Below are 27802 nucleotides of genomic sequence, written 5' to 3' on the forward strand. Positions count from 1 at the left end.
CATGGATCCAGTTTCTGGAAGTACTATAAATTGCTTCCAAGTTTTGATGTACACCTGCTTAGGAATATGTAAAACAAGACTGATACCTGGAGGAAAGTCCTAAAGACTGAGGGTAAATAAACATCACTTTTTAATGATTTTTTTTTTTAAAGAATGACCCCTTAGCTTGTATATTACTTGTGGTGCTAACAACCTTTTCCTGGGAGAACAGCGGGCTGTTTTGAAACATGGATCAAGTTCTCATTTCACAGGCAGGCCACACTTTGAAATGAGGGTAAAAACAGAACTTCTATCAGTTTGGGGTGTTTAAAATCTTATGGGAGCATATTAATCTAATTTTTATCTTACATTTGCATTCCTGAAACTGCTCTGAAAAGTGGACTTTTGAGATTAATTTGTAAGTTATTGATTTTCCAATTCGTTGATTCTTAAAGAATTTGATTAATTGTTTAAACTGTTATTAAAAAAAATGCAGTGCATGAAAAGAATGAAAAAAAATTCCCAATCCTATTGATTGTAATACATTCTGATAAATATAATTCCTTGTGGTTCTTATCCTCCTCCTAATGGAGACCCTGTTGGTTGTTATTCTGATATAAATGCATTCCCCTTGGTTGTGGGAGTAGTAGAAAATTGCCTTCCGACCCTGCTACCTACTTTTCAATGGAATAACCCTTACAGAAAATACTGTCCCCATCAAGTGCAGTCCTTTTTATTTCCATCAACCATATAGAAAAAATAAAATTTGCATTGTCTATAATGAAATTTTGAGCATTTACTGCCATCACTCATGTAAATATAATAAAGCAACTTCCTTGGGAACATATATTTGTACATGTACAAATGTATGTCCCCAAGGAAGTTGCCTGGATGTCACCAACTTCAAATAAAAGATGCTATTGTAGCAGTAAAAAAATAATACAGCATTTACTTTACAAAAACTTTGATATAAAAATAATTCCCCTGAACCTGATAAAATGCTTAGCAAAGCCTCACACTGTGGTTCTAAGCCTCATTTGTATAACAGTTTCATATCAAATCAGAGCACTATAATTTTCTATATCTTATTACCTTCTTTTGCCATATACTCTGGACTGCAAGCTGTTAAGTTATGTAGACCTTTGGCAGATAGCTCTCGAATGGCACTGAATAAAAATTTAAGTAAAATAATCATAACAAAGCTCAAATAATTGCTTTCACAGAGTGAAGCATCCTGGATCATCATCTAATCAATTAAGTGTAGTAATACTGTATCTGAATCAATCTGTCATCAATCTGTTTCTGATCAGTCATTGATCCATCAAACCCATCCATAGAACTGCTGGTGTGATTGTTTCCATTTTACACCATGAAACTAGTTATGGGTTTCATTTATTTACTGAATAGTTTACTTCATTTCTTCCATTGTATACCACTTTATTAAATAATATAGACTTTATTAAATAATATAGGCTAAGTCATAAATTAAATTACTCTTCTTTTATATTTGCTTTTTTAATGTAAATTTGATATTTTAAATTCAAAACATAAATACAACTGCATTAAAGAAGATTCATTTCAATGATAATTCTGAAATTTACATGAATAAATCATATAAACAAAACTGCGGTCAGATCAGTTATCAGTAAACTAATGGCAGAGTTTGGTTTTAGGAACTGTATTATGAAGAGACAATGTACAATGGCCATACTGTGGAATAACTATTTTTGTGTGGTACAAATTATTGATTTTCATGGTTCAGGTAACCACAAATTCAAATTCCTCAAAAAGAGAATAGTTTCTATAATAGATTGCAATAAATGCCCCCAGAATTCATGCTTTCAAAACCCCACAAACAAACAAAATTTTAACAAATCACAAAAATAGGTATCCTTGAACAAAATTCCCATTACATATTTATCTCTTACAGTGTAACAATTAATGTTTTTAACATTCCATGTATAACTTACATATCCCAATGACCTATTTTTATGTCAACAAGGTGATCAATCATAGACTTAGTGTATTCTGGAAACTTGGATACAAAGACACTAAGGTCTAAATAACAATAGTTTCTGTTTCCTACAGCAAAATAATCAGCAGTAGTCAGAATGTCTATACCATGAGGAAATGTACCCTGAAATTTAATTAAAGAATATTTTTTCTTCGTTCATTTTCAAAATATATTACAAGAAAGAAATAATCACAATGCAGAAAAAACATGAATAAGTACCAGAATAGTAATCATTTGTAGCTTCAAATACCATTCATATCAATAGCCTTGAACATGAACAGCCAAAATATAAAGCAACCACTATTTATTAAATATGTATAGAATACTCAAATCATCAATTTTCTCATTACTTATGGTACATCAAAATATAACATACCTGTCTACCAACATTTTCCTGGAATGCTGCTGAGGCAGCCCTTCTAACATTGACTTCTCTGTCAAAGATACAGGCTTTCACAAGGGCACTGAAAAATTCCATTCAATTAACATAATAGAACTATTATAGAGCTAATAAAAATTCATGTTGGTCAAATGTTGTTTTCAGCTCTCAATGATTACCACATTATCCTTTTTTTGATTATAAAAGTGTAAACCACCTGATTTTTGCTAGATTCATTTTGGCTAATTTTGTGATCAAGACAAATTTTTGACAATAAATTGATGCGATTAAAACTCTTAGATTACATGTTTGAGAGACTGTTAGACATGAAATTGAAGTGATATACTAAATTGCAAAAAAAAGTATTCAACCCTTTAAAACAATCACAGGGCCATAAACTGACTTTTTTCAGTTATATCTTTTTTCTCCTTACTTAAAATGTGAGCAAAGTCATAGTAAAACTCTTTTCCTATTTGAAGCAGATAATATTTGGGGTCAAAGCTCCCATTTTTCTGTGAATGGCACACAAATTTAAAAAATTCAAAAAAATTATAAAATGATTTTCAAAAAGAAGATGCAATTTTCAACGAATAAAATAACTTTAAAGTCTGGAATAAAGAAAAGTGTTTACTCATGTAGGGTACACAAAAGGCCAACCTAAAATAAAGAGAAATAGTACCATTCTACAGTACCTGAACTTATCTGTGCAACATAAATTGCGATCGGTCATTGATTACTGGTCAATTTCCGATCAGTCATCGATCCGTCAAACCAATCTATCAAACCGTTGATTGCATCATATGACCACAGAGTGGTCAATATATTTTACGGTTTCCGTTGTTTTCTTTGTCAATTTTACACATATTTACAAAATGCAATAAATTTGAACATCAATTTGTACTTTTATTTTACATTTGTTTTATTTTTAACAAATCATTTGTCATTTTACATAACAAAATTGCAATCAGATTGGTCAATTGATCTGTCAGTGATCAATCAGTCAATGGTCATCAATCTATCAAACCATTGCGCAGATCGGTTCAGGGACTGTACCTGAACATTAGATTCAGCATATTGAAGAATACCATAAATATATGTTTTTTTATGAATACAAAAAATGAATGTTTAATTGTTGACCATAAATTAAAACAAGTTTAAAATTGGGCCCTAAAATCAAAATTCAGAATACATAGTCAGATTCAGCATATCAAAGAAGCGCAATAATTTAAAACTACATATTAAACAAAATCAAAATTAGTCTGGAAATAAGAAATATAAAATTTAACAAAATGTATGTTTGCGTCCATAAACAGCTATAGTCAAAACCTGAACCTTCCTATTGTGGTATAAGAGCTAGTGTCACAATTTCCTAGAAACTCCAGTTAATGTTAGGGGTCAAACAATAACAACAAACACTGCTATAAAATGACATATAAAAATGTTTGAAATATAGAGGTAGTTAAAAAAGTACACTGACTTGACATAATAAAACTGATAAACAGATGAGGCTTAGAACTGCAGAAAAATGTAAGGCTGTGCCAAGCATTTACACTAGTTTAAGCCAAATTTGTGTATCAAAGTTTTTGTCAAGTCAGTGCACTCTTTTATATACTGTAACAAAAAAAAAGAAAAGAAAATGAGGTTTTAAGCAAGAAAAACTTTTTCCTATTCAAAACCAGTGACATCCTGGCAACTTCATGCATCACAATAAAGTTATACTAAGTAAATGACTGTATTTTACTTGTAAATATATGGTCAATGCATTTTGACTGCTTAAATAGAATGGTTGCAGTATAAACTAATTTAAGAACCAAAATAAAAAGTATCATCACTACTCCACTAAGTGTGACTGAGCAAGATGTGTTACTTTCAGCCAAAATACTCAAAACTGGTGTTGTTATTAGTAAAGTCACAGTTAGTAAGACACAACTTGTCAACAAAAGTGTGAAGTTGCCTGATAAAAAAAAATACAATATAAGATACAGAAAGCTGAAATCACCAATCAAAAGACCATTTTTTCAAAACAAAAACATATCAACTTCCAGCATTGTATCTTCAAAAATTTAATATCATAAAATTGCAGATCACTTCAGTTTTTAATCATTGTTTGAACTGTGGTTTTCCTCATTTACAAGACTTACTTGGCAACATCATTAACATAAGGGGCTATCTCCAGTGGATCATATGCCCTAGCAAATGCCCAGCATACATAACATGCAGCATCTCTGACATGGGCCCCAACAGAGAAATTCCCTCTTCTCTCATCATAGTCTAATGCTTTTAATACAACTGGTACAACTGAAAGTACAATCATGTAATTATGTTTCTGTACTGTATTTCAGTCAGAATTATGTTAATGAAGCTAGGTTGTGTCTCTAGTCAGAATTATGTTAATGAAGTCCATGTTGTGTGTCTAATCAGAATTGTGTTAATGAAGTCCAGATTGTGTGTCTAGTCAGAATTGTGTTAATGAAGTCCAGGTTGTGTGTCTGGTCAGAATTGTGTTAATGAAGTCCAGGTTGTGTGTCTAGTCAGAATTGTATTAATGAAGTCCAGGTTGTGTGTCTAGTCAAAATTATGTTAATGAAGTCCATGTGTCTATATTTGTTATTGTTTTGTATTTGACATTTGCTGGATTGTGTGAATACATGTATTACAGTTGGTTTTGTATAATTTTGTTAACTTCCCAATGAGGGGTTTCTTTTTTTTATTATTAAATCCTACTATACATGTATGAGGATGGTTGTATTTTAATTATTTAATTTCATTACTGAAATCATTGTTGCATGGTAATTTTCGCCCATATCATTTGATATGCTATTTTTTTTCCTTTTTTGAAAACATACTCCCCTTCTGTAGGTTTAGATTGTACATACAATTAGGCATTCAGGAACAAATAGTCCAGATTACAGTGTATCTATTATAAAATTTGCATAATTTTGAACTGGTAATTAAATTCTAAGAAAATATAAATTTTTTTTTAACATACAATAACTGAATGGGCCAACTGAAAATAACTGTTGGAAATGAGTAAACAAGTCAGTAGTACTAGCACAAATAGACATGTCAATTAGATCACCAGAAAAAATTTCTTTCAAAATTCTTAAAAATGATAAGGCATGATGTAAATACTGGTAATTTGTTTTATCAGGACATCAACTAGACGGAACATTGTCATTGGAATTTGATTACAACAAGTTAATCAGTATAAACAGTTAAGCAAGGATGTTAAGGTACTCTCGTGTATGTTTTGTAAGGGGGAGACAACTCTGTCATGACGTCAGTTAGTAACCATAGAAACAGCCACGCCATTACCCTCGCTTTGTTCATAAAATGGTGTCTTTTCAATATTTTACGGTTCTTTATAGCATTGGTTTTGATTGCATATGGTAGAAATAAATGTACTCTTTTTTAATATTGCGTGTTAGATTAAAGAAAACTCTATTTAAAGGTGAAAATATGTCATTTTGTGAATGTGCATATCATTAGTCGTGGGCGGAGCTTTTTACCTTATATGGAAAACGACGTTGGCGAGAAGCTTGAAAATTTTCTGTCAGCTGTTTGCTCGTTGTTCGAGAAAAGGAAGAAGAAAACAACTCTATAGGACGTAATCTTGCATCTATTCTAATGTACCAACGTATGGGATGATAGCTGCAGGTGATGTTTGTATACTGTAGTTATCGATTTATAGTATTATTTTTGCTCATACTCTTTACTTGGCCTCGGGTCAAAATTGAAATCATGCATTCTATTGGGCTATAGCTCAGGAAATTTCAAATACGGGTTGAATCATAGAAATATAGTGTCAAATTGTACATTTACCTGTAACTACATGTATTGCTAACTGTCTTGTATGTTCTCTGTGACCATTTACTGTGTTAACAAAGCAATAATTTTGCTTTTTTGTATCCATGCAGACTATAGCCACTTAATGTCACAATTTCAATAATTGACATTTATAATTGGTCATTTTATCTCCAGTGGTGGGTTGGCAAAATGTACTGACCCCCTTTTTATAGAAATTTTAGCCAATGTTATGTGCCTAAAGTATTTATAATTTTCTTAATTTACAAAATAAAGAATGAATAAGTATTTCTCATCACCTGCTGAAAAATGTGGGAAAAAATCTGACTTCTTATTTTCAATTATCCATTGAAGAAAGAAATGTCAGTTTTATGGTCAAAATTATACTTGAGTGTCAGAATGATATTTATTTCATAGTGAATGATTGTACGACATATAAAATTTGATGCCATTTTTTTTGTTTTTGATTCAAATGTGTTCAAAATTGGACAAAATCTAGCAATTGCTATGTGCTGAAAATATGTATAATTGTTTTTATAAACAGAGTGAAGGTTAAAAAGGCATTTCACATCAGCCTCTTAGAAAAGTCATTAAAATCCTAAATTGCGTTATTCATTTTATCATCCTACTGCCTGATTTGACATGAATTTGAACTGTTTATCTGAATTATTTGATACTTTGTACATATTAAATGAAATTGATTCCTCAAGCATTCTACATACAACTCCATGCATAAAAGTGCATGTATAATGCTCGAGGAATGAATTTATGTGCAGCAGAGAGTAAAATATTGCATGTTGAATGCATGAAGAATGAATTTCTGTGCAGTACAGGGTATGAAATGGTATGTAGAATGCCTAAGAAATGAATTGATGTGCAAACTAAGTATGAAATTGCATGTAGAATGCTTGAGGAATGGATTTATGTGTAGTAGAGAGTAAAAAAATGCATGTTCAATGCATGAGGAATGAATTTCTGTGCAGTACAGGGTATGAAGTGGCATGTAGAATACATGACGAATGAATTAATGTGCAGTACTAAGTATGAAATTGCATGAAGAATGCCTGAGGAATGAATTTATGTGCAGTAAAGAGTAAAAAATTGCATGTTGAATACATGAGAGTTGAATTACTGTGCAGTACAGGGTATGAAGTGGCATGTAGAATGCCTAAGGAATGAAATTATGTGCAATAGAGAGTAAAAAAGTGCATGTAGAATGCTTGAGGAATTAATTTATGTGCAGTAGAGAGTACAAAATTGCATGTTGAATGCATGAGGAATGAATTTCTGTGCAGTACAAGGTAAGAAATGGCATGTAGAATGCATGAGGAATGAATTTATGTGCAGTACTAAGTATGAAAGTGCATGTAGAATGCCTGAGGAATGAATTTATGTGCAGTTGAGAGTGAAAAATTGCATGTTGAATGCATGAGGAATGAATTTATGTGCAGTACAGGGTATAAAGTGGCATGTAGAATGCATGACGAATGAATTTATGTGCAGTAATATGTATGAAACTGCATGTGGAATGCCTGAGGAATGATTTATGTGCAGTTGAGAGTAAAAAATTGCTTGTAGAATGCTTGAGGAATGAATTTCTGTGCGGTAGAGAGTAAAAAATTGCATGTTCAATGCATGCGGAATAAATTTATGTGCAGTAGAGAGTAAAAAATTGCATGTTCAATGCATGAGGAATGAATTTATGTGCAGTATTAAGTATGAAACTGCATAACTGCATGTAGAACGTCTGAGGAATGAATTTATGTACAGTAGAGAGTAAAAATTTCATGTTCAATGCATGAGGAATGAATTTATTTGCAGTACCAAGTATGAAATTGCATGTAGAATGCCTAAGGAATGAATTTATGTGCAATAGAGAGTAAACAATTGCATGTTCAATGCATGAGGAATGAATTTCTGTGCAGTACAAGGTAAGAAATAGCATGTAGAATGCCTGAGGAATGAATTAATGTGCAGTAGAGAGTATAAAATTGCATGTTGAATGCATGAGGAATGAATTTCTGTGCAGTAAAAGGTATATAGTTCCATGTAAAATGTATTAAGTGATAAATTATAAGCAGTTATAAGAATTTTATTGTTCATAGAATGCTTGAGGAATGAATTTCTGTGCCGTACAAAGTATGAAATGGCATATAGAATGCATGAGGAAAGAATTCATTTGTAGTACAGGATGTGAAGTAGCATGTAGAATGCATGAGGAATGAATAAATGTTCAGTAAAAAGATTGAAATGGCATGTAGAATTCTTGAGGAATGAATTTTTCAATTGTTTTATTGAAACTGGCAAAATATTATCAAGTTTAATACTATTTTGCTCAAGTTAGTAGTTCAAGTTTAAGTCATAAAACAGGCAGAGAAAACCTTACAAATCTGAACATTATATGTAAAAATGTAATCCCAATTTGATAAATGCATAATATTGAAAGTGATTCATTTTTATTTTTTATCTCTGTGCTTATAATAAGATAAAATGTGAGGAGAAATTGAGTGAAAGAGCCAATTGTAAAGAAGATATTGGTACTTACAATGTATACATAGACAATTATACAGCATGTATAAAACATCTATGTACATGTAGATACATGCATTGACAAAAATAAACAGAATGTGTGCTTTCAAAATATGGTGAAAATAAAGAATTTTTGCTTGAATTCTTAAAATCTATTGCAGTGACCAAATTTAAGATTTTTATGAAGTTGTTTACATTTTTCAAGATTTCAAGATTTTATTTTGAAACTCAGGCACATTACAGTGCAACATAAGCATGTTATACAATACTAATCAAATATATAAAGACAATACAATATACATAGAATTACAATTAATGAATTCAAAAACATAGGGGATAGTGAGTTGACAGGTTTAAAATAATGGACATATTTGTTTAACAAAAGATGCTAAATTAATAAGAAGTTTGTTATGACAATATTTTAATAAACCAATCATTTTAGTTTCACTGGGATTGTTGATATAATATCGAGGAATGTGCTTCAACTGTTTTTCAAGTATATCAGGGTACTGGCAAATAAATAGATAATGAAATTCACTGCCAACCTCTCCGGAATTACATTTAGTGCATATTCGATTGTCTCTTTGGACATTCCTCCATCGTCCTGTCTCTACGGGGAATTTAATGTTTGATAATCGAAGTTTTGTAATATATAATCTTTGAGTAGGGTTTAGGCGAAGTAAATATGGTTCCAACACGAACTCATTTTTAAACTTAAGATAAAATTGCCCTCTCGATGTATTAGTAAGTTCAGCATACCACTTTTGAACGAATTGGTCTTTTAATATCTGTTTGGCATGAGTCTTCAGCCATAAAGAGCTTACATGTAGATAATCTGAGAAAATGAAAGTCAGACCAACTTCATTAAAAGTTGATTTAACAAATTTGATCCACTTTGTATCTAATAAACATTTTTAACAAGAGCAGAGCGAATATTTCAGGGTTTGGGTAAAATGGCATTAATGCCGAGTGGAGCATGTCAAACAATTTGGGTGGGGGGGTCAAAACTGGTGGAAAATCAAGTTTTCGTACTAAAATATACGTTTTTCCAAAAAAAAAAAACAAAAATAATACACAAACAACAACAACAACAACAAAAAACAGGCGCGATTGTTCCCTCCGTCCCCTCCGAATTTACTACTGCGTGATTCAAAAGACAGAACCACCAATCTTGGGTCTTGCAAGGCAAACTCCTACAAGTTACTAAACTTAAAATGCTTGATGTAAAATCGGCTTTACTTTCCAATTTACATTATGTTATTATCTTCAATTGTTCTTTTTATTTTCATTGTATCATTAAAGATAATGCTGGGTGATACTAAGATACATAAGATACATTACTCATGAGTCGCTTTATAGTTCCGCTAGTTTGCAGCAATTATCATTCTCCTATCAATAATCCTTTACCTAAACATTGGAAATTTACCTGATTATAAGGTACATGTATTTGCCTTGAAACATGCGCTTCAATAGTAAACATTCTAACTAGAATAGTCGTAAATATTCTAGGGGGTGACGTGATGCAAAATAAATCGACAAAGATATTTGACCAGATATACACACGCTGGGTGTTAATTGGTTTTACCCCTAGTAGTATGAGATAAGCCTTAGCTATAAAACACTTGTAACTTAATTTTATGGTGATGATTATTAATTTTAAAAGAAGCAGAGTAGGGGTGTGGGCTAAAGTCCCCTTAGCTCCCCCGGTAAATCCGCCACTGCTAAACACTTAAATAGTACTATAATGGAGAAAAACAGGCTAGGGTATGTATCAAAAATTCTAAAATTACATAAAAAACAGGTCAGACACGCGTTCTAAAGCTTTTATGGTTTCAATAAATAAAAAATCAGAATTTTTTTCCAAAAAGTTAAAAAATAAATAAATAACTATATCCTGTCCTCGAGTGCCTGTGGAATGGTGCTTTGAACAGTCCCTGTGAAAAAGTCGACTGAGTAATATTGAAGATTGGTTTATTTCATAATTAGTTCATTAAAATTATATTGTTTTAATTTAATATTTTAACAAAATGAGAACAAAGTGTTTTAAAATTAAAATTTATTAATTAACCAGTAGTGCCACGTCCATATATTCTCAGCAGTTAACGTCATGTCGTCATCAGTACAATGCAGAATGTCCATTCCATTCTCTTCCGTAGTCCGATTTTGATATTACCTTACTATTGTCATTATCTTGAACATTTTGATTTATGTCATCCTTTACGATATGAAATAATTAAATGATACCACTCTATTTTGATCCCAAAGTTCAGGAGGAAGAGCTTAATAGACTCACTAGATTTATGGTGGGTTCGATAGCAGAAATTTAAATGTTTTTAAAAATCGCTGTGACTAATTTACCTTAACTATTTAACATATAAAAAAAAGCAAATGAAGTGCAAAATCTTGATGAAATTTGTAAAAACACTGCTTTGGTCCAAAATTTAAATATGTTTACGATCTCAGGTAAATTAGTCACAGCACTTTTTGGATAATATAAAGTAACTTAAAAATGTCTGTTAAATTTCAGAATGGGCTGTTATCGGCTTCATCCTGGACTTTTGATGTTCCTGATATTTTATGAAGAAGGCATGTTTTGGTCATGTGATTTGTTTCTAATTCAGGAATGTTGAAATTTTTCATACAAAATCGATGGACTGATATCGTAGAATATGTACATATGTAGTTTTTTGTCTGAAAAATGTTAAATAAAGGATTTATTGGGAGGTTGAAACATATTTAAAATTGTACAGGATTTTTGTCAAATTTTCTGAAAAACACCTTAACACCGTTGTGTAAGATGTAAGGACAACTAAATTTAGAGTAAAGCTCACTTAAGTCTATACCCACCTTCCCACCCCAGTAACCAAAATATTTACAGCTATCAAACAAGAAGGTGATATCACTTCAGTCTTAAATCCAGTTCCAAAAGATGGTATGCTTATACAAAGCTTCCATCAAAACATTAACTAAATATGACATGCCTATACAAAGCTTCCAACAGAACATTAATTATATATGGCATGCCTGTACAAAGCTTCCAACAAAACATTAACTATACATGGCATGCCTGTACAAAGCTTCCAACAAAACATTAACTCAATGTTATATAAGTAGTAGAAAACAATTGTAATGAAAAAGGTGTGGTCAGACAAATAAATGAAAAGATGCCGTAATCACTACATACTTCTTCCAAAGCAAGGGGGAAATATAAAATCACTAATACAATAATTACCATCAGATAATCTCTGTGGCAGCAGTAGACCTCTCCTTCCTAACTCTGCAAGTGACAGACAACCTGGAAACAGAAGGACAAATAAATATCAATACATTACAAGTCAGTAATCACATCTTACTATTCTTTATGCCTTCTACTTGTAGTTCAGAGAAGAAGACTATATATACGATGAGGGAAATTATGTCTTCATTATTCAGAGAAAATTCCATGAACTGAATGGAACTTTTTACCAAAGGAAAACTCAAAGAAATCAGTTCTGTTTTTTTGCTGTAAAATATTCATGTACAAACAAGCAATATTCTTATATGACATGACTGTCTGGCTTACAAAGTATTTTAAATTGTTCACTGTACATTACTTAATTAACTTGTAGAGCCAATGACTTCATTTCTTTCCAGTTTTGCAATCTAAGTGGTGTCCAAACTGAAGGTTTGATTTCAGCTTATACATGAAAGTTACCATCATTCTGCTTTTCTACATATATGACATGTTTTTCTATGAGGAATTAGATAGTAGTCACAAAATGATCCAGTAGTAATTTCTGGATTGTTATTGAAAGGATTGAGATATACAGTCGGCGCAACACGGATTTTAATTTCTCACCTAAACATGGTTGAGAAAAATTGCATTCTCAATGCTCTCCCCGCGTCCCATCAACTGAGAAACGGCGAGTGCCGGTTGAGACTAATTCACCAATTCATACTATGTATAGACATAAACGGTTGTTAATTGCAGTGTGAATTAAAATGACAGGAAACTGATTTGCCCTCAGGTAATATTCAATTATCTAAAATTTACCGGTGTGTGAACGTTGTAGCTAAGTTGTTTGTCTTCATTTTGTAAATCTGTCCCGGGTTATGTGATAGTTTGCGAACACAAGCAAAGTTTATTATGAAGTTCAGGATAAAAAAAAAATAGCCTGCAGAGTACAAGAATATTGAAATTTGTTAAAATATTGGTGTGAATTGTAATTTTTTTGTTTATAAAATATGGATAAATTGTAATAATTTCCATTATTCTGATGTTCAATAAATCTAGTATAGTTATTTTAACATATGAAATCACACATGCGTAGTTTAGAGCCAATGATGTCATAATTCATCCCTTGTTACCGGATCTACAATGGATCCAACGGAATAAAATATATATCATAAGAGCCACATCATTGGCACTATAGTTTCTGAGCACTATTTAGTCGCCTTTTACAACAAGCTTAGTGCTACTGCAGGCCTATTCTTTTGACACCCAGACCTGCATGGGTCTCATCTGTTTATTAAAGCCAAGGACATTTATAGAAGGCGGCAGAATTATGGACACATGAAGCATCGTCATATAATATAGCATATATGCAAAAAATATATATATATATATATAATAAAATAACAGCAAATTGGATTTATTTAACAGAAGCCCGTAATCCTTTCCAATGTGGTAGCAGTTTACAGTGTCCAAATATAGAAAAACAGTTCGCCCCTGTAGTGCAACCACGTGTGCTGTGAACACTGCGATGTAATTGTCTCAGTAAGTTTCTTCGTCAATCTGAGTAAGACATCTTGTACAGTTTTGTGATATGGCAAAGCATTGTTACATACGACTCAAACAGCATTCTTTACTATGTATATGTATATTGACAGAATCGACAAGTGAGCTGTGTAATGTTCAAATACACACACCACATGCTGATTGACAGACGCTCCTGGGCACTACCTGTTAATTACTCAAATGAAATAAACATCCTGTTCTCAGTCATGTACAGCTGGTTACAATAACAGAGCTCAACTTAAGTATTTTAGTGTCTTTGACCTCAAGTTTTTTTGTTTTGTTTTTTTTTTTGGGGGGGTGGGGGGGAGGGGTAAATTACGATGTGATAGGGCAGAGTTGCAGTGCCGTTCCACCTCCAATGTCCACGATTTTTGGGGGAAAAATTAAAGGCAATTCAAATTTATTTTGAATATAATCCTTTATATGTGTGATATGCACAAGCATCCCACAAATTGGGAAACTACTGCTTGTTTACAGAAAACAATGCATGTTTTTTATATTACTCTTTTTTCTGTTGCGCAACAAAACTTTTTTATGGCAATAAAAAAATTGAAAAATATACCTAAATTTCTCAGTAAACAAAAAGGACAACTTAAATATGTATGTCGGTTATTTCATAATTTAAAAAAACACAATTTTAATGAATCATACTACAATAACATATACATGTATATTATATTTTTTTTTTATTTTCAGATGGACAGAATGTGTATTAATTTGAAAGTTGGCTACTGTTACCTACTTTATTGAAAATAATGTTGTAATATTGAAATAAAAAATACAAATACTAGGATATCAGCAATTTTTTAGTTCGAAGGAGCTCATGTGTATCTTGTTAGTATATCTAGATATTACTTCCATGGTCTGTACATATATACTCTATGCTAACTTTCAATTTACTTTATAAAGCTGTGATATTTAGGTTGGGAAATACTTCAACAACTGAGTTTTAATTACAATGAAACATGTGGAAGAGTAATCAAGGGAACCAAGGTTATAGTGGTAATCAAAAGAATGTAATCCAGGGACAAAGACCAGACATGGAAAACAGACATTCACAACAAAGAACATAAAGTAACTAAAATCATACATACAAAGTAACAAAAGTAAATGAGCAACTCGGACTCCACTAAAAACTGGGAGCATGGACCAGGTGCACCTTTAATGTGGGTCTTTAATGACAAATTTGTGATAGATATGTAAAAGATCACATACCCATACAGATCCATGTTTTAATATGTTTTGTAAGAACACTCAAGTATAACAGAGTTAATAGTGGTAACAGAGGTACTTCATTGAGACAATATCTGATGACGAGAAAGGCTTAAAACAACCGGTTTCTATAACAATTTTCCGTGAAGTTTTCATTTGAGCTTGCAGAAATACCACCTAGAAATCATGGACCTATTGGCATAATTCGCAGAAAAAATACGACTTTAATGTATTAAAGGGTTGGAAAGTTCGTATAGATTGAATGTAGAAGCCATGTTGATCCATTCCAGCTGCATGTCTGTATGTACCTTGATACTGGCCCAATTAGAATTGAATCTACTATTTGTTTCTATAGATTGAATGTAGAAGCCTGACTTACCTATCGTCACTGCATTTACATATTCTAATTGTTACGCACTATTTAAATAGGCATTTCTCGTACTGTCTTTCCGTAGCCAAATACAACTCTGATCTCACTGACCTAACTAATTGACTAACTGGTAAAACTGAAAGATTCTTGCTTTAGTACATAGTTTTAATGTTCTTACACATTAAGTTCAAGATCAACAATTTGGTAATACTAGTCTTTTTGCAGTAACATTAAACTATCACACAAAATCTTCTACCAATACAAACACTGTAATGAGCTTGTTAATATTCGACAGTGAGTTGATGACAACCATTCCTGCTCTATAAAGATGGCAGAACTTCTGCCAATGCAGAATACGTATGTCGTAGATTTTATACATTATTGTACTTGGCAACAGATATATTAACTTGGATTTCTTGCTTAATTCTTTTATTGTATAAGTTTATCTTCATTACACTCTGTGCATGACAGTCATGTATAATACTGTCCACCTTGCAAGATTTATTCTACACTAAATCCCAACGAAAGGAGAAGTCCCAAAAGTTGAAAGTTACTATAATACCTGTAGAACTTTCAAATCATGTAAGCCTGTTCTACGGTGAGTGAACAATTATCTAAAACTATGTCTACTTCCAAAATTTTAAGCCTCTTTTATTAATGTGACTCTGTAAAGACCTCTCTGCTACAGTCTGGACTCTTGGTTTTTTTAGAAGCACTTCAGAAGGCTAAATCCTGATCATTCATTGCCTGCTCAACGTAAAACTTGTAAGCAAGTGTTTCTAGGGTAATCTTTTGAACAAATAGATAGCAGAATATGTTCCACTTTTTGTTTTATTACTCAATTAATTTTCAAATATAATCTGAAAAATTTACGACAAATTTTCGAATTTATATCTATAAATAATTGTATACATCGATATATCTACACAATATTGTAAGTGCGGTATTATCCAACTTTGTATACAATTATTAATTTACAATTAATTTTTAAAATCTGTGTGCATAATTCTTTATACAATATATATTTAAAAAATTGTTTTTATTCTAGTTTGCTTTTATTCAAATTGAAAACATTGAAATTTAAAGTGTAGATTTGAATAGGAGTAAATAAAGAAAAAAATTAGTATTTAAAACATAAAAAGATTAAATTGTTGTGTTTTTTTTTACATTCTATTACGTTTTTCAAAACTTGTGAAAATGTGGCACATGTTTAATAGCAGTAAATCAATTAACAGTACAAAATGTTTGAATGTGATGTTAATTGCCCTGTTAATTTCGAATTTGGAAATAATTATCACGTAATTAGAACATCTGCAGGGTAAAATTTGACAGGTAAGGATTACCTGTAAACAATTATGAAACATCGTGTTGACGTTCAACGGGTAGAAATTAACTTCAATCAAGTTTGAAGAAAAAAGGTACTACAATCTAATAAAATAAGTAAGTTGAGGTGAAGTGTAAGTACAATTATCCTATATTAAAAAACAAACAGTTTTTAATTATAGCATTGATATTATGTTAAACAGATTTTTTTTGTTAAATGATAAATCATTTCTCAACGCTATCACATCATCAATTAGCAACCGGCTTTCAGCCGCGACTTAACCCTGAAACGGTGATTGTCACGGAGGCCCAATTCTAAACGCAACTCCGCCTCAACCGCGTTTAGGTGAGAAATTAAAATTCGTGTTGCGCCCACTGTACTGATGGTCTGATGCACTTGAAATGTAGTACATGTACACACTAAAAGAAGAACTTTCACATTAATCCTCACGTTATTTGGATCTAATGAGAGCCTAACATAACAAGTCAAATAATACAGTCTTACCTCCATGCCAAGCTCCATCTGTTTCTTGGAAAGTAAAGAGTTCTAACACTGACCCTACAACTTCATCAGCTAACTCCTGAGGTAATCTACCAGTCATTCTACCAATACTGGACAAACACATTTAGTAATAATAAAGTTCCAAAGTTCAAGACCTTTTTATTGATCATGTGATAGAACAACTGCAAAGAAACCTGTCTAAAAGGAACCCTGAATACACCCAAAACTTTACCAAGATCCTTCTGAAGTCTCCTTACATTTCATGTTAAATACATTCAGAAGTTTTGACAGATTTCAATGTATTTACAAAAAAGAAAAACCTATCTAAATCATTATAAAAATATTTCCACCTTTCTACAGAATCAAAAGGACCTACCCTTTTGCTGCAGACCATCTAACTATTGTATCTTTATCCTTTAGTCCACTGAGTAAATGTTCTGAAAGAATACAAATTATCTTTGACAAATACTTAATGGTACAACTTTTATATTCAGTGACCAGGAAATAGTTACTGTTTACATGTATAAATCTAATTTTTTTAAGGTCAAATCAGATATTGAATACAGGATTGTATGGGTTTGTCATTTACTGCATGATTATAACAAATTGAGTACACCTTTTCAGGGTTTTCGTGAATCAATCACAAACTCAAAATCTTAATCTCAAAAATGAAAAACATAAAGGGACACATAAATTGAATCCAGAAGTTTAAAGTTTTGTGACCCAATGTGATTTTGCCTAACTGCATGAATACAAATGTGTATTTTTTTGTCAAAGTTATGTACTTTTTTATAGTGTAGTGTAAAAATTTGTTTCCTATTCTTAATTAAAAAAAAAGAGGAATCTTAGAAACCATGAAGGTTAATACAAGCATATTGCTCTTTAATTTTGATAGAACCTCAAAAATTTTGACCAGCTACAGTACTTTTCAAAATAAAATGTTTCTGCCATATAAAGATAGTATGTTTTTGAATACAACATTACCAATAACATCCTCTATCTCATCAGGTATATCATAATCCTCATCCTCTGCTGGTGAATTGTAAGTCTGCTGCTGGGAGTTACTCTTGTCAAAGGATGTGGCCAAATTATCAGCCAATGATCTGCTCCCTCTCTGATACCTGAAAATAAATTGTCTTACTCTTACACTTCCTGTCATTAATTCATCTACAGTCCATGAACCAATCCAAGCAACGATTTGACGGATCGATGAATGATTAATCGCTGACGGAACGATAACAGATCACTGATCTGATCGCAGTTTTGTTTTGTAATATGACGTAAGATCTGTTTTAAATAAAATAATGTACAATAAAAGTATAAATTGATGTTTAAATATATAACATTATGTAAATATGTGTAAAATTGACAAAGAAAACAACTCAAACCGTAAAATACATTGACTGTTCTGTGGTCATGTGATGCGATTACCAGTTAAATGGATCGCTTTGATGGATCAATGACTGACATGAAACTGATCAGTGATCAATGACCGATCACAATTTTTGTTGCAATGATCGGTTCAGGTACTGTATCTCTATCTCTATCTCTATCTCATTTTATCATATATTTAGTAGTAAATGCAGCAGCTTTGAATATCTGATTTAGTCTCACATGTTAGATGGTCACCCTTACCTCATCCCTGTATCACATGGCTAACCTTTTTCACACCCCTTATTAGAATTTTCTGTTATTTTCGTGGCTAAGCAGTGAATAAATTTTCCTAAACTAGTAAAACTCCTCGTTAACCAGAGGTAACACTTGATAAAATAAAAACCAGAAATACTTTAATATGTATGATGAAGTGTATACTACACGGCAAAATCTGTATCACATGTATAACCCTCATTCATTATTATCCCTTGGACCCTTGTGCTGATACAGGTATCTAAGGATGATACAGCATGTGATACTTATTTTGCCATGTAGTATTCTCTATTTATTATATGTCTATAGTTAAGCCAACAATAAATATCATGCCCTATTTTGAATAAAATTGAACCTAATATACATTGTAAACTTATACTTGAAATTAACAGTAGCTATGTTGTACTTTACCAGTACGAATCATCTTCTTTAAACATTGAACCTAATGATAATGAGCTGGAATGATTTCTGACACTCCAACCTCTAACCTGTTGAATCACTAGTGTCAAACCTCATTCAGTACCAGACTTTTTAGCTTGATATGGAGCACTTCGTTTAAAACACTTTAATAAATGAATGATTATACTACAAACATATACATTGACCATGAATTTGTAGTAGTCTGAACAAGTTGTTAAAGATACAGGAACAGTTCACTCCTTAAAAGTTGTGAATGTTTTTATCTCTAGTTGTACCTCTAAGGTATACATCATTCAGTCATACTATTCACACGGTATTTGCCATGTGTTATGATATTTTTGGATGAACTATATGAATTCATAGTGTATGTAAAAAAAATATGACAAAATACATGACAGAATAAGAAAAACATTGAAATTTTTTTTCAGAAATGTTGAAAGATTTTGTAACAGTTTACTTTGTGAAAATATAACATACCACAAAACTCTTACCTCCATATAGCTACTTTGTTTTTTAGGAATGTTAAGCCAAGCCTCTGAATGACTTTGATCATAGATTTTCTCAACAGAGTGTTGTTAGTGCCTTTTTTCTTCAATTCCTCTAGCTTTTTCATCACAACTGGAGCTGCAATAAATAGTTTAAATTTATGTCTCGAGTCAATTTAAATCTTGAATGAATCATGATTTAGAAATCTTTCTATTTACATATATCACATTTATAATCTTCTCTTCATCTAAAGTATCAGTAGTCATTGGTGACATTACAACCACCGGACTTAGCTCATTTCATTTAATTAATGAAACAGATTTCCTCCTATTTTATGCAAGTTACACAAGATATAATGAAATTCCACCAATAAGAATAAGTTTAAGGAGGGCACTTGATATTTAATAAATCATTTCAAATGTCCAGAGTACATAATCTATACTATGGGTTAAAAGTACATGATTAAAATCAATTAATCATTTAAAATAGCTGAAATATTGCTGCTCGGGCGTTAAACCCCAAAAATCAATCAATCAATTAAAATCAATTGTCATATAATGACTATTCACACATAAAAAAATGCTTCTACTTAAACCATCACTAAAATATACAGTGTGGAAAACCATTTTTTCCCAACTGGTCATTCTGGCTAGTGGAATATTGATCTTGCTAGCCAACTAGAAATTCAAACCGCCAATTTTTTGGGGTTTTTTTTGTCTGTACTATCATCTGTTTTCTCTTGAATTTGACTATCTTCTGTCTTTCTTTTTCCTTTTTCAACTATCTTTTCACTTTTTAAATTTATCAAAAACATTTCCATTTTCGAATATTCCCTCCCACTGAAGTTTTTTTATGTACAATAAGTACTCCATTTCAGAACTCATATTTTAAAAATGAAATTATATTTCAACAGATTCATCATTATGAAACAATAAAATGTTTATCATTGCTTCTTGTTCATTTTGACAAAAAACAAATAATTTAAGGTAACATATCATAAATTACCAAGATAATTTCATTTGAATACTAATTCGAGATCAGGACCGTTGTGTAGGTTTTGGCACATCCCTTTTACTGGAAATTAAAATGGCAGATCGTAAACAATGCTTTAAATCAATAAAATTGTGCATGTCATGCCAATATTCACTTAACATATTAGATCTAAAGCTAAACTTCTTAAAATGTAGGGAACATGTTTTTAATGTATGTTGTTAAGGGGTGTGTGTAACTAAATAACCTGTTGGCTGGTTAACTTTCCTTCAAACTTGCCAAATCAAATGACTGTCGCCAAATTGACAGGTGTAAGCTAATGAGAACTTACAAATTACAGATATACTTGTATTTGACGAGCTGGCGAGTGGTGGTTTCCCACACTAAAATCTATGTATTGCTTGATTTAAAAAAAGACAACAAATGTCATACATTGTACAAAGTTCAATAATCATGAAAAATATCTGTTACTTATCTTTTTTTAAATGTGACAGGAAATAATGCTTAATAATAACAAACTAGAAAAACTGTGAGGAATACTCACTAACTTGATACCCCAATCCCCCTTTTGACCTCCGTATCGCCTAAAAAAACTATGTAATCGACTATGTAAAATAGGTGTGCACGATGGGAACAGGTAATAAAGAATCAGTGAAAGTTTTATTCAATTCCATTCAGTGATGTAGGAGGAGAAATGGATAAAGATATATGCAACCATATTCACAAACAATAAAGTCCACATTTTGCTATGTGAAACTCTTAAATTGATTCAGATCAAAATCTAAAATAGAAGATGCACAATGGCAGCATGTCATAAAAATTCTGTGAAAGTTATATTCAATTCTATTCAGTGGTGTAGGAGAAGTAATGGATACAAGATGGGTCCCCCCTTTGTAACAGAAGAAAGAAAAGAGTATTTGAGGGAACCAAAATTCTAGCAGAAATCAAACGAATGTAATTCATGAACAAAGACCAGACAGGGAAAACAGACACACACAACAAAAACATAATCACTGACCCAAATACTACCTTGGATCATCAAATATAAATGACAATGTGAGGAAATGACCTCGATTTTAATCAGATGAAGGGATATGGATAAAGACAAGAAAGATGTTAAAATCCATTTAACAGATGCAGATTTGCAAAGTTTTAAGCAGGACAATTGGACAGATTAGGTTTCAAATAACGGTTGATTGATTTGTCAAAAAAAACCAATTCAATGTCTTAAGTCTTTAGAAAAAAGTGTGTAAACTGAAATTTTAGTATAGCACCCTAAACTGAATATTGGTTACTTTGGAAAAAATCGGCAAAGCTGAAAAAATATAATCTTGATCTGTAACTCATCAATGTAGACTCACATACCAAAATTTAGCTCAATATCTGCAAACGTTATAAAAAAAGTGCGAGAACTTTAATATCCATAAATTCAAGGGCCATTACTAAGACAAAAATCAGTGAAGCAAAACGAAACCTAAACTTGATCTGTAACTCATCAGGGTAACCTAACATATCTTAAATCATCTCAATATCTGCAAGTGTTTACAAAAAATGTGCAGAAAACTTAAATTTCGGTAAATTTTTCAAAGTTCAAGGGCAATAACTCAGAAAAAAATCAGCGAAGTGGAACGAAACCTAATCATGATCTGTAACTCATTAAGGTTGACTCACACACCAAAAACATGCTCAATATCTGCAAGCATTTAGAAAAAAAGTATGGATTACTTCAATTTTTTTCCAGACCGACAGACTGCATATCTAAAGTCCCCTTCAGCTAAAGCCAGGAGACTAATAATATGTACAAAACAAAGCAACAAAGGTAACTGAACAAGTCGGAAGAAAGGAAGGAAGTATGGACTGATGAAAGGTTAGACGGACACCCCTATCACTATTTACACCACACTTACAAAGTTTGGTATAATAACTGACTACAACCTAGGCAGGGCAGAAAAAAACAACAATTTACCGTATTGCAGAAGATCTTCTCTTTTGCCATGTTTAAATAGAAGAGACAAAACTCTCAGGATACCACAAGCACTGTTAACTCCTGTCATTCTCTCAACTGAAAAAAAAAAAATTAACAGCAGACAAAACTCTCAGGAAACCACAAGTACTGTCTACTAATTTCACTGCCTCCACTGCTATAAATCAATTATTAACTGCAAAGACAAAACTCTCAGGATACTGCAATCACTGTTAACTACTGTCATTGTCTCAAAGTGGAATAAATAAATAATAACAGCAAAGACACAACTCTAAGGATACCACAAGTACTGTTAACACCTGTCATTGTTTCCACAGATAGAAAAGTAAAATTTTGAACAATTCTCTTCATCAAGTAAATGTGGTAATACTGACCATATTATGCATGTAAAAATCAACATGGTTGTTACACTTACTGCAACATCTGAACAGTTTTCTCAATTCATACGTATGTAAATGCCTGTCTTGAAATCTACTTATAAATGTTTTTTTGGGAATTGTGATTCATATGGCTGTTGTTCTTTAGCCATCTACATCAAGGATAGGTCAAAGTTGAACTGCTCCATTAACTGGCTTGCATGATTAACCTTTCAATGTGTTTAAAATTTGGATGCTGCATGGTACTTTTGAATATGAAACTGCTGAAGCTATGTTGTAAGGAATAAAACTTGTTGTAAAAAGTTGTGGACTAATTAATTTTTCAACCCATCAATTTATTAAAGAATCACTAAAAAACAGTTGAACATTACTAACTGTCAGCCTTATATAAGATCTGTAGACTCCAGTCAAGAAAGGCTGGGAGCTTTTCTCTTTGAACATCTGGTCTGGTAAGGAATCTAGAAGTTAGGTAAGCTGAAGCATCCTGAGACTTGTCATTCACTGTCAGGTACAGCTGTAATAATATTGTACTTAACATATTTTAAAAAGGAATCATTTGGCCATTTAACACCTTTAAAAAAGACTTACCACATATTTTCTACTTCAAATCACATTTACCTTTCAGGAGATCGGAAGCAGAGGACAGGATAGAAGAAAAAAAACAATATTGAAAATTTAATACAATTTTTTTTTCATGGATATTCAGACCATGAATGGTAAGTTTTGTGAATTGTTTTTAATGTCCTTTTTTTATGTTACAGATCTTGATAAATTGTCTTCAAAAAATAAACTTCATTATAGTACAGCACAAAAACATGTATCTTAAACCTAACCAACTACTGCATTACCAAATACTTAGTAACAAGGAAATGTAAAGTACAGCAACTGCTTACCATTAAAAAAAATTACAAGTTACATTGAACTTTCATATATGACCTTAATTTTGTCTTTGATCTATGACATTGAAAATCAAAAGTCTGCTAAATTTCCCTAAGATCTAAGTTGGTAATTAGTTTGGTTGTAGTCATTTGCAGTATGTTTATTGTACAGTCTTATGGAAGGAAGTAAAGATCGAGGACCACAACTTCATTATAGAGGGTCATGTTAAAAAATCAAAGTATTATTTTCCCCTATACCTTTGCCAAGTCCAAAATCCTATCCATGGCAGGTTTCTTTCTCTGTCCATCCTCTGTTGCCACATTACTGTCTAATCGAACCATATCAAATGGTATCATACACACCATAGACATCCATAGTAGTAATTCATATCTTGTCTCCCATGTCTGTTCACAAGAAAATCATTTGTATTTATAATCAATGAAAAGTCAACATATTCAAATATAATTTGAAATATCACTTCAGTTGAGAGAGTTCTCATTGTAGTTTTTTAGCAGTTTTTCAGTTTTTCATATATACCATCTGTACAAAAATCTACAGTCATGTAATAAACAAACAATATCTTTATCATCATTTCAGAAAAGTTTGATAAGCATAATAGCCATATCAGTTTCTATGATAATGACCTAAAAGTGAATTCATTTCTGCTCAGTTCTTCAATGCTGTACTAATATTACATTACTATGACAACAAAAGTCTTCAAGTAATGTTAACAAGCTTATCATATAACAATTTGCTTTAATGGCATTTAATACCTCATGGTCCTTAGGATCCTGTGCTGTCAATAAGGCAATTACTGGTTCCACGTCAGCTACTTCATGAGGAAACAGTCTAACAATGACTTTTGCACCTCTCATCTGAAATTAAATGTATAATTATTCAAATTGATACTTCCATAATCATAGTCTATGGTGACTTATGGTAACTATGTTATCTTCCAAATCTTTGTATTTGTTTTATTTCCATTATGAAAGACATGAAGTAACATGAGATCGTTGTCATGGTTAGTCTAGATATAAAATGACCATTTATAAAAAAAATTGCTGGAAATTACTACAATCACAACTAAATCATATATTAATAAACAAGTAAAATAACAAGACTTACCATAATACAAAACATACCCAAAATAACAAGTCTTACCATAATACAAAACATACCCAAAATTTCCATGTTTCAGCTATCAACCAAATGTAGCTAAAGGGTGTGTGAGAAATAAAACACCTGGAAATCTAAAACCCAAAACTGTTAATTTTTTCTCTTCAGAAACATAATAGAAATTTTAACTCTCTGCATACCAGTTTTTGGCTACATCAAGTCTTTAAATATTGGTTGTGCAGTAGAATTCAAGTTCTAAAGGTCATATTGCATAATGAATACTGGTAATCAGGCCTACCTTTGTGATGAGATATAGACATTTGAATGCCAAATGAACTAATGGTGTTGGTGATTTTGAGTCTCTTGTAATTTTCAGTATCTGTGTTAACAAACATTCTGAAATATTATAAGGTGTACAAAAATAAAAAAAACAATTTTTTTTGCATTGCAATGACATAAAATCAGATATAACCAGATATCATTGAGATGAGTACATCTCTGTGAGCCATGCCGAGTTTAAAATACTGCACATCAGCCATGCTTAACATATTAAATTAACTCACAAAACTCACAAAGAGTAATCAAGGGAACCAAGGTTATAGCGGTAACCAAAAGAATTTAATCCAGGGACAAAGACCAGACATGGAAAACAGACATACACAACAAAGAATATAAAGTAACGAAAATCATACATACAAAGTAACAAAAGTAAATGAGCAACTCAGACTCCACTACAAACTGGGAGCATGGACCAGGTGCATCGGTAGGGTAAGCGTCCTCTGCTTTTCTAGAAACACCCGCCGAGTTGCTCATAAAAAGTCAAGTCCGGGGTAGACAAACGAGGAAAGGAAAACTATGACCCGTTGAATAAATCAGTTTTCATGGTGCTGATGGATACACCATAACGATCCACGAGTTCATGATGACGACCATAAAACTTCTGTAGTGATGACTTCAATCTTGTAGCAACATAACCCTGTTCCAGAAGCCTATTTGTTAGAGTTCTAGCGCGATACAAAAAGTCTGCATAGTTTCGGCAACCTCTGGCATAACGTATGAGTTGTGATATGAACACTAGTATATGATATAGTTGTGCAAAAATCATTAGTTTAAACCTGGAAGTCAAAGTTCAAGGTAAGGTCACAAACCATAGTACGCAACACATGGTCTTTAGGTGATCTACCCATATGCAAAATATCAAAACATCTAAAAACAAAAAAAATTATAGCCTGGACATGAGTTTGTCACAGAAAAACAGGAATTTGACCTTGAGGTAAAAATTTAAGGTCATAGGCAACTATCCATGGTATGGGACACATCATCTGTAGGTGATCTATCCATATGCAAAATATCAAAAGCCTACATCAAAAGACAAGACAGGAGTTTGTATCAGACAGTCACACTGAAGCATAGATGAAGGGATAGAGTAATCACTATAGGGCAACCCAACTTTTTGTACTGAGGCCTTAATTATACTAGTGACTTTTTGGCAACTGAATGAAAAAGTTCAGATCTAGTTGCTTACATCAAGGAAATTTACTAATACATGTACATGTGTACCTACATGTATAATATTCTCCAGTAATAAAATGCTTACTCAAAAAATATCCCTACAATCTAAAATTATTTGTTTTTTTTTAAATTTAAGTACTGTTGCCTAGTGGCAGGATCTTCAGGGTTTTATTTAGCTGCCAATAGAGGACTTTTCTTTTCCCTGGCATATTTTGGAACAACATAACTATTTAATACAACTCAGTTTTCAGGTCATCTGAACCACAGAGCTTAAGATCACATGTGCTATACATACATGGTTTTGTTCAGCTGTAGGTTTTTAAATTCAAAGTGATTGCAGCTTGATTTATTTTTTTTCATTTTCACAGTATTGTAGTAGTTTGAGCATGCATTTGTTGTATTTCAAACATCAGCTTCCATGAATTTTAATACTGATTACAGTAAACATCCAATCATACTACATGTATTTCAAATATCTTATTATAATGCAAATTTAAAATTAAACAAGATGTTGCCTACTAAGTCGTGATAAGAATACCCCCACTCAACCATTTCAGTCAAAGCTGGGAAAGGGAGACACAGTACAATTAGTCATGCAGAAGCAATATACCAAATTTCTAAGCATTCCCTTTCATAGAAGCTGAGAAATCAGTTACAAAAATTTCTGTTATGCAGCACCTAAAGATCTACAAAGTCGATTGGTAAACAGGAAGTAGACGAGCAACGAACCTTAAATGGGGAGACACAGTACAAGTCATCATGAGAAAGCATATTACCACATATCTAAGCACTCCCTTCAGTAGAAGCTGAGAAATCTGTTAAAAAAAGTGAAAAGAACACTGATGGCCAAGGTGATTGCAACATTAGAGTAGAGGTATCATAAAGCTGTTATTTTTATGTGTTAAGAAGTTTATTTTTTAATGTGAAAGCTAAAATAATCTTACAGAAATTATATCACGATGAATTTGGTAAATAACTACCTTCACACTGATCCATTAAAATCCAGTGGCAATCATAGAAAAAAAAAGAACGAATATGGTAATACGTAACACTATGCTAACACACTGCATATTATTAAGAATGAACTCCCACATAAGGTAATTTCTCATGGTCCAAAATTCAGAGAATCACAGATCCCTCAAATGGAAATATTATTTCACAACCACAATGAATGCTGCTGAAGATCATGCCAGGTCATGGATAAAGAGGGAAAAGAACCAAGAACCAGAAGTAGAGTCCTTGTCAGATTGGTTACGTACCATCTGGTCATTAGTATGGAATCGTGTTGAAAATCTAAAGAAGTTTGTCAGTAAACGACACAAGTCTGTATTTAATGATAATGAGGCACTTGAATGCTTTACCTCACTGCATAAAAAATATTTCATCATCCCTGCGGACAAAGCTTCAAACAACATTGTATTTGTTTGTAAAGGCCATTACCTCAAGGAATTGGGCATTTTTAGTCTACTTTTACTAAGATGAAATCCTAAACAACCATTAGT

The 27802-nt window shown here is 32.1% G+C and overlaps 1 protein-coding gene across 7 annotated transcripts in view; it reads right to left on the reverse strand.

Moving 5' to 3' along the window:
• The window catches only part of LOC148620302 (tubulin-specific chaperone D-like), a 92323-nt gene that overhangs the window by 49647 nt on the left and 14874 nt on the right, over nt 1-27802 (reverse strand). For all 7 annotated transcript variants that reach the window (XR_015921774.1, XR_015921775.1, XM_088581064.1 and 4 more), the window contains exons 3-16: nt 25087-25184; nt 24446-24547; nt 23930-24076; nt 23169-23307; nt 22399-22494; nt 19448-19580; nt 17874-18010; nt 17266-17326; nt 16893-16999; nt 11938-12000; nt 4514-4670; nt 2370-2457; nt 1950-2116; nt 1072-1145 (exon numbers count right to left, since the gene is read on the reverse strand). Coding sequence is in view for 5 of the 7 variants with exons in the window: in XM_088581061.1 (XP_088437187.1) it covers nt 1072-1145; nt 1950-2116; nt 2370-2457; nt 4514-4670; nt 11938-12000; nt 16893-16999; nt 17266-17326; nt 17874-18010; nt 19448-19580; nt 22399-22494; nt 23169-23307; nt 23930-24076; nt 24446-24547; nt 25087-25184 (1569 nt within the window). In the remaining 2 variants the exon portion in view is untranslated. The remainder of the gene's footprint in view (nt 1-1071; nt 1146-1949; nt 2117-2369; nt 2458-4513; nt 4671-11937; nt 12001-16892; nt 17000-17265; nt 17327-17873; nt 18011-19447; nt 19581-22398; nt 22495-23168; nt 23308-23929; nt 24077-24445; nt 24548-25086; nt 25185-27802) is intronic.

The sequence above is a fragment of the Perna viridis genome, chromosome 4 (assembly GCF_037379345.1).
Source record: "Perna viridis isolate PV_CMFRI_1.1 ecotype Kerala chromosome 4, ASM3737934v1, whole genome shotgun sequence".
In the NCBI taxonomy this organism is placed as follows: domain Eukaryota; kingdom Metazoa; phylum Mollusca; class Bivalvia; order Mytilida; family Mytilidae; genus Perna; species Perna viridis.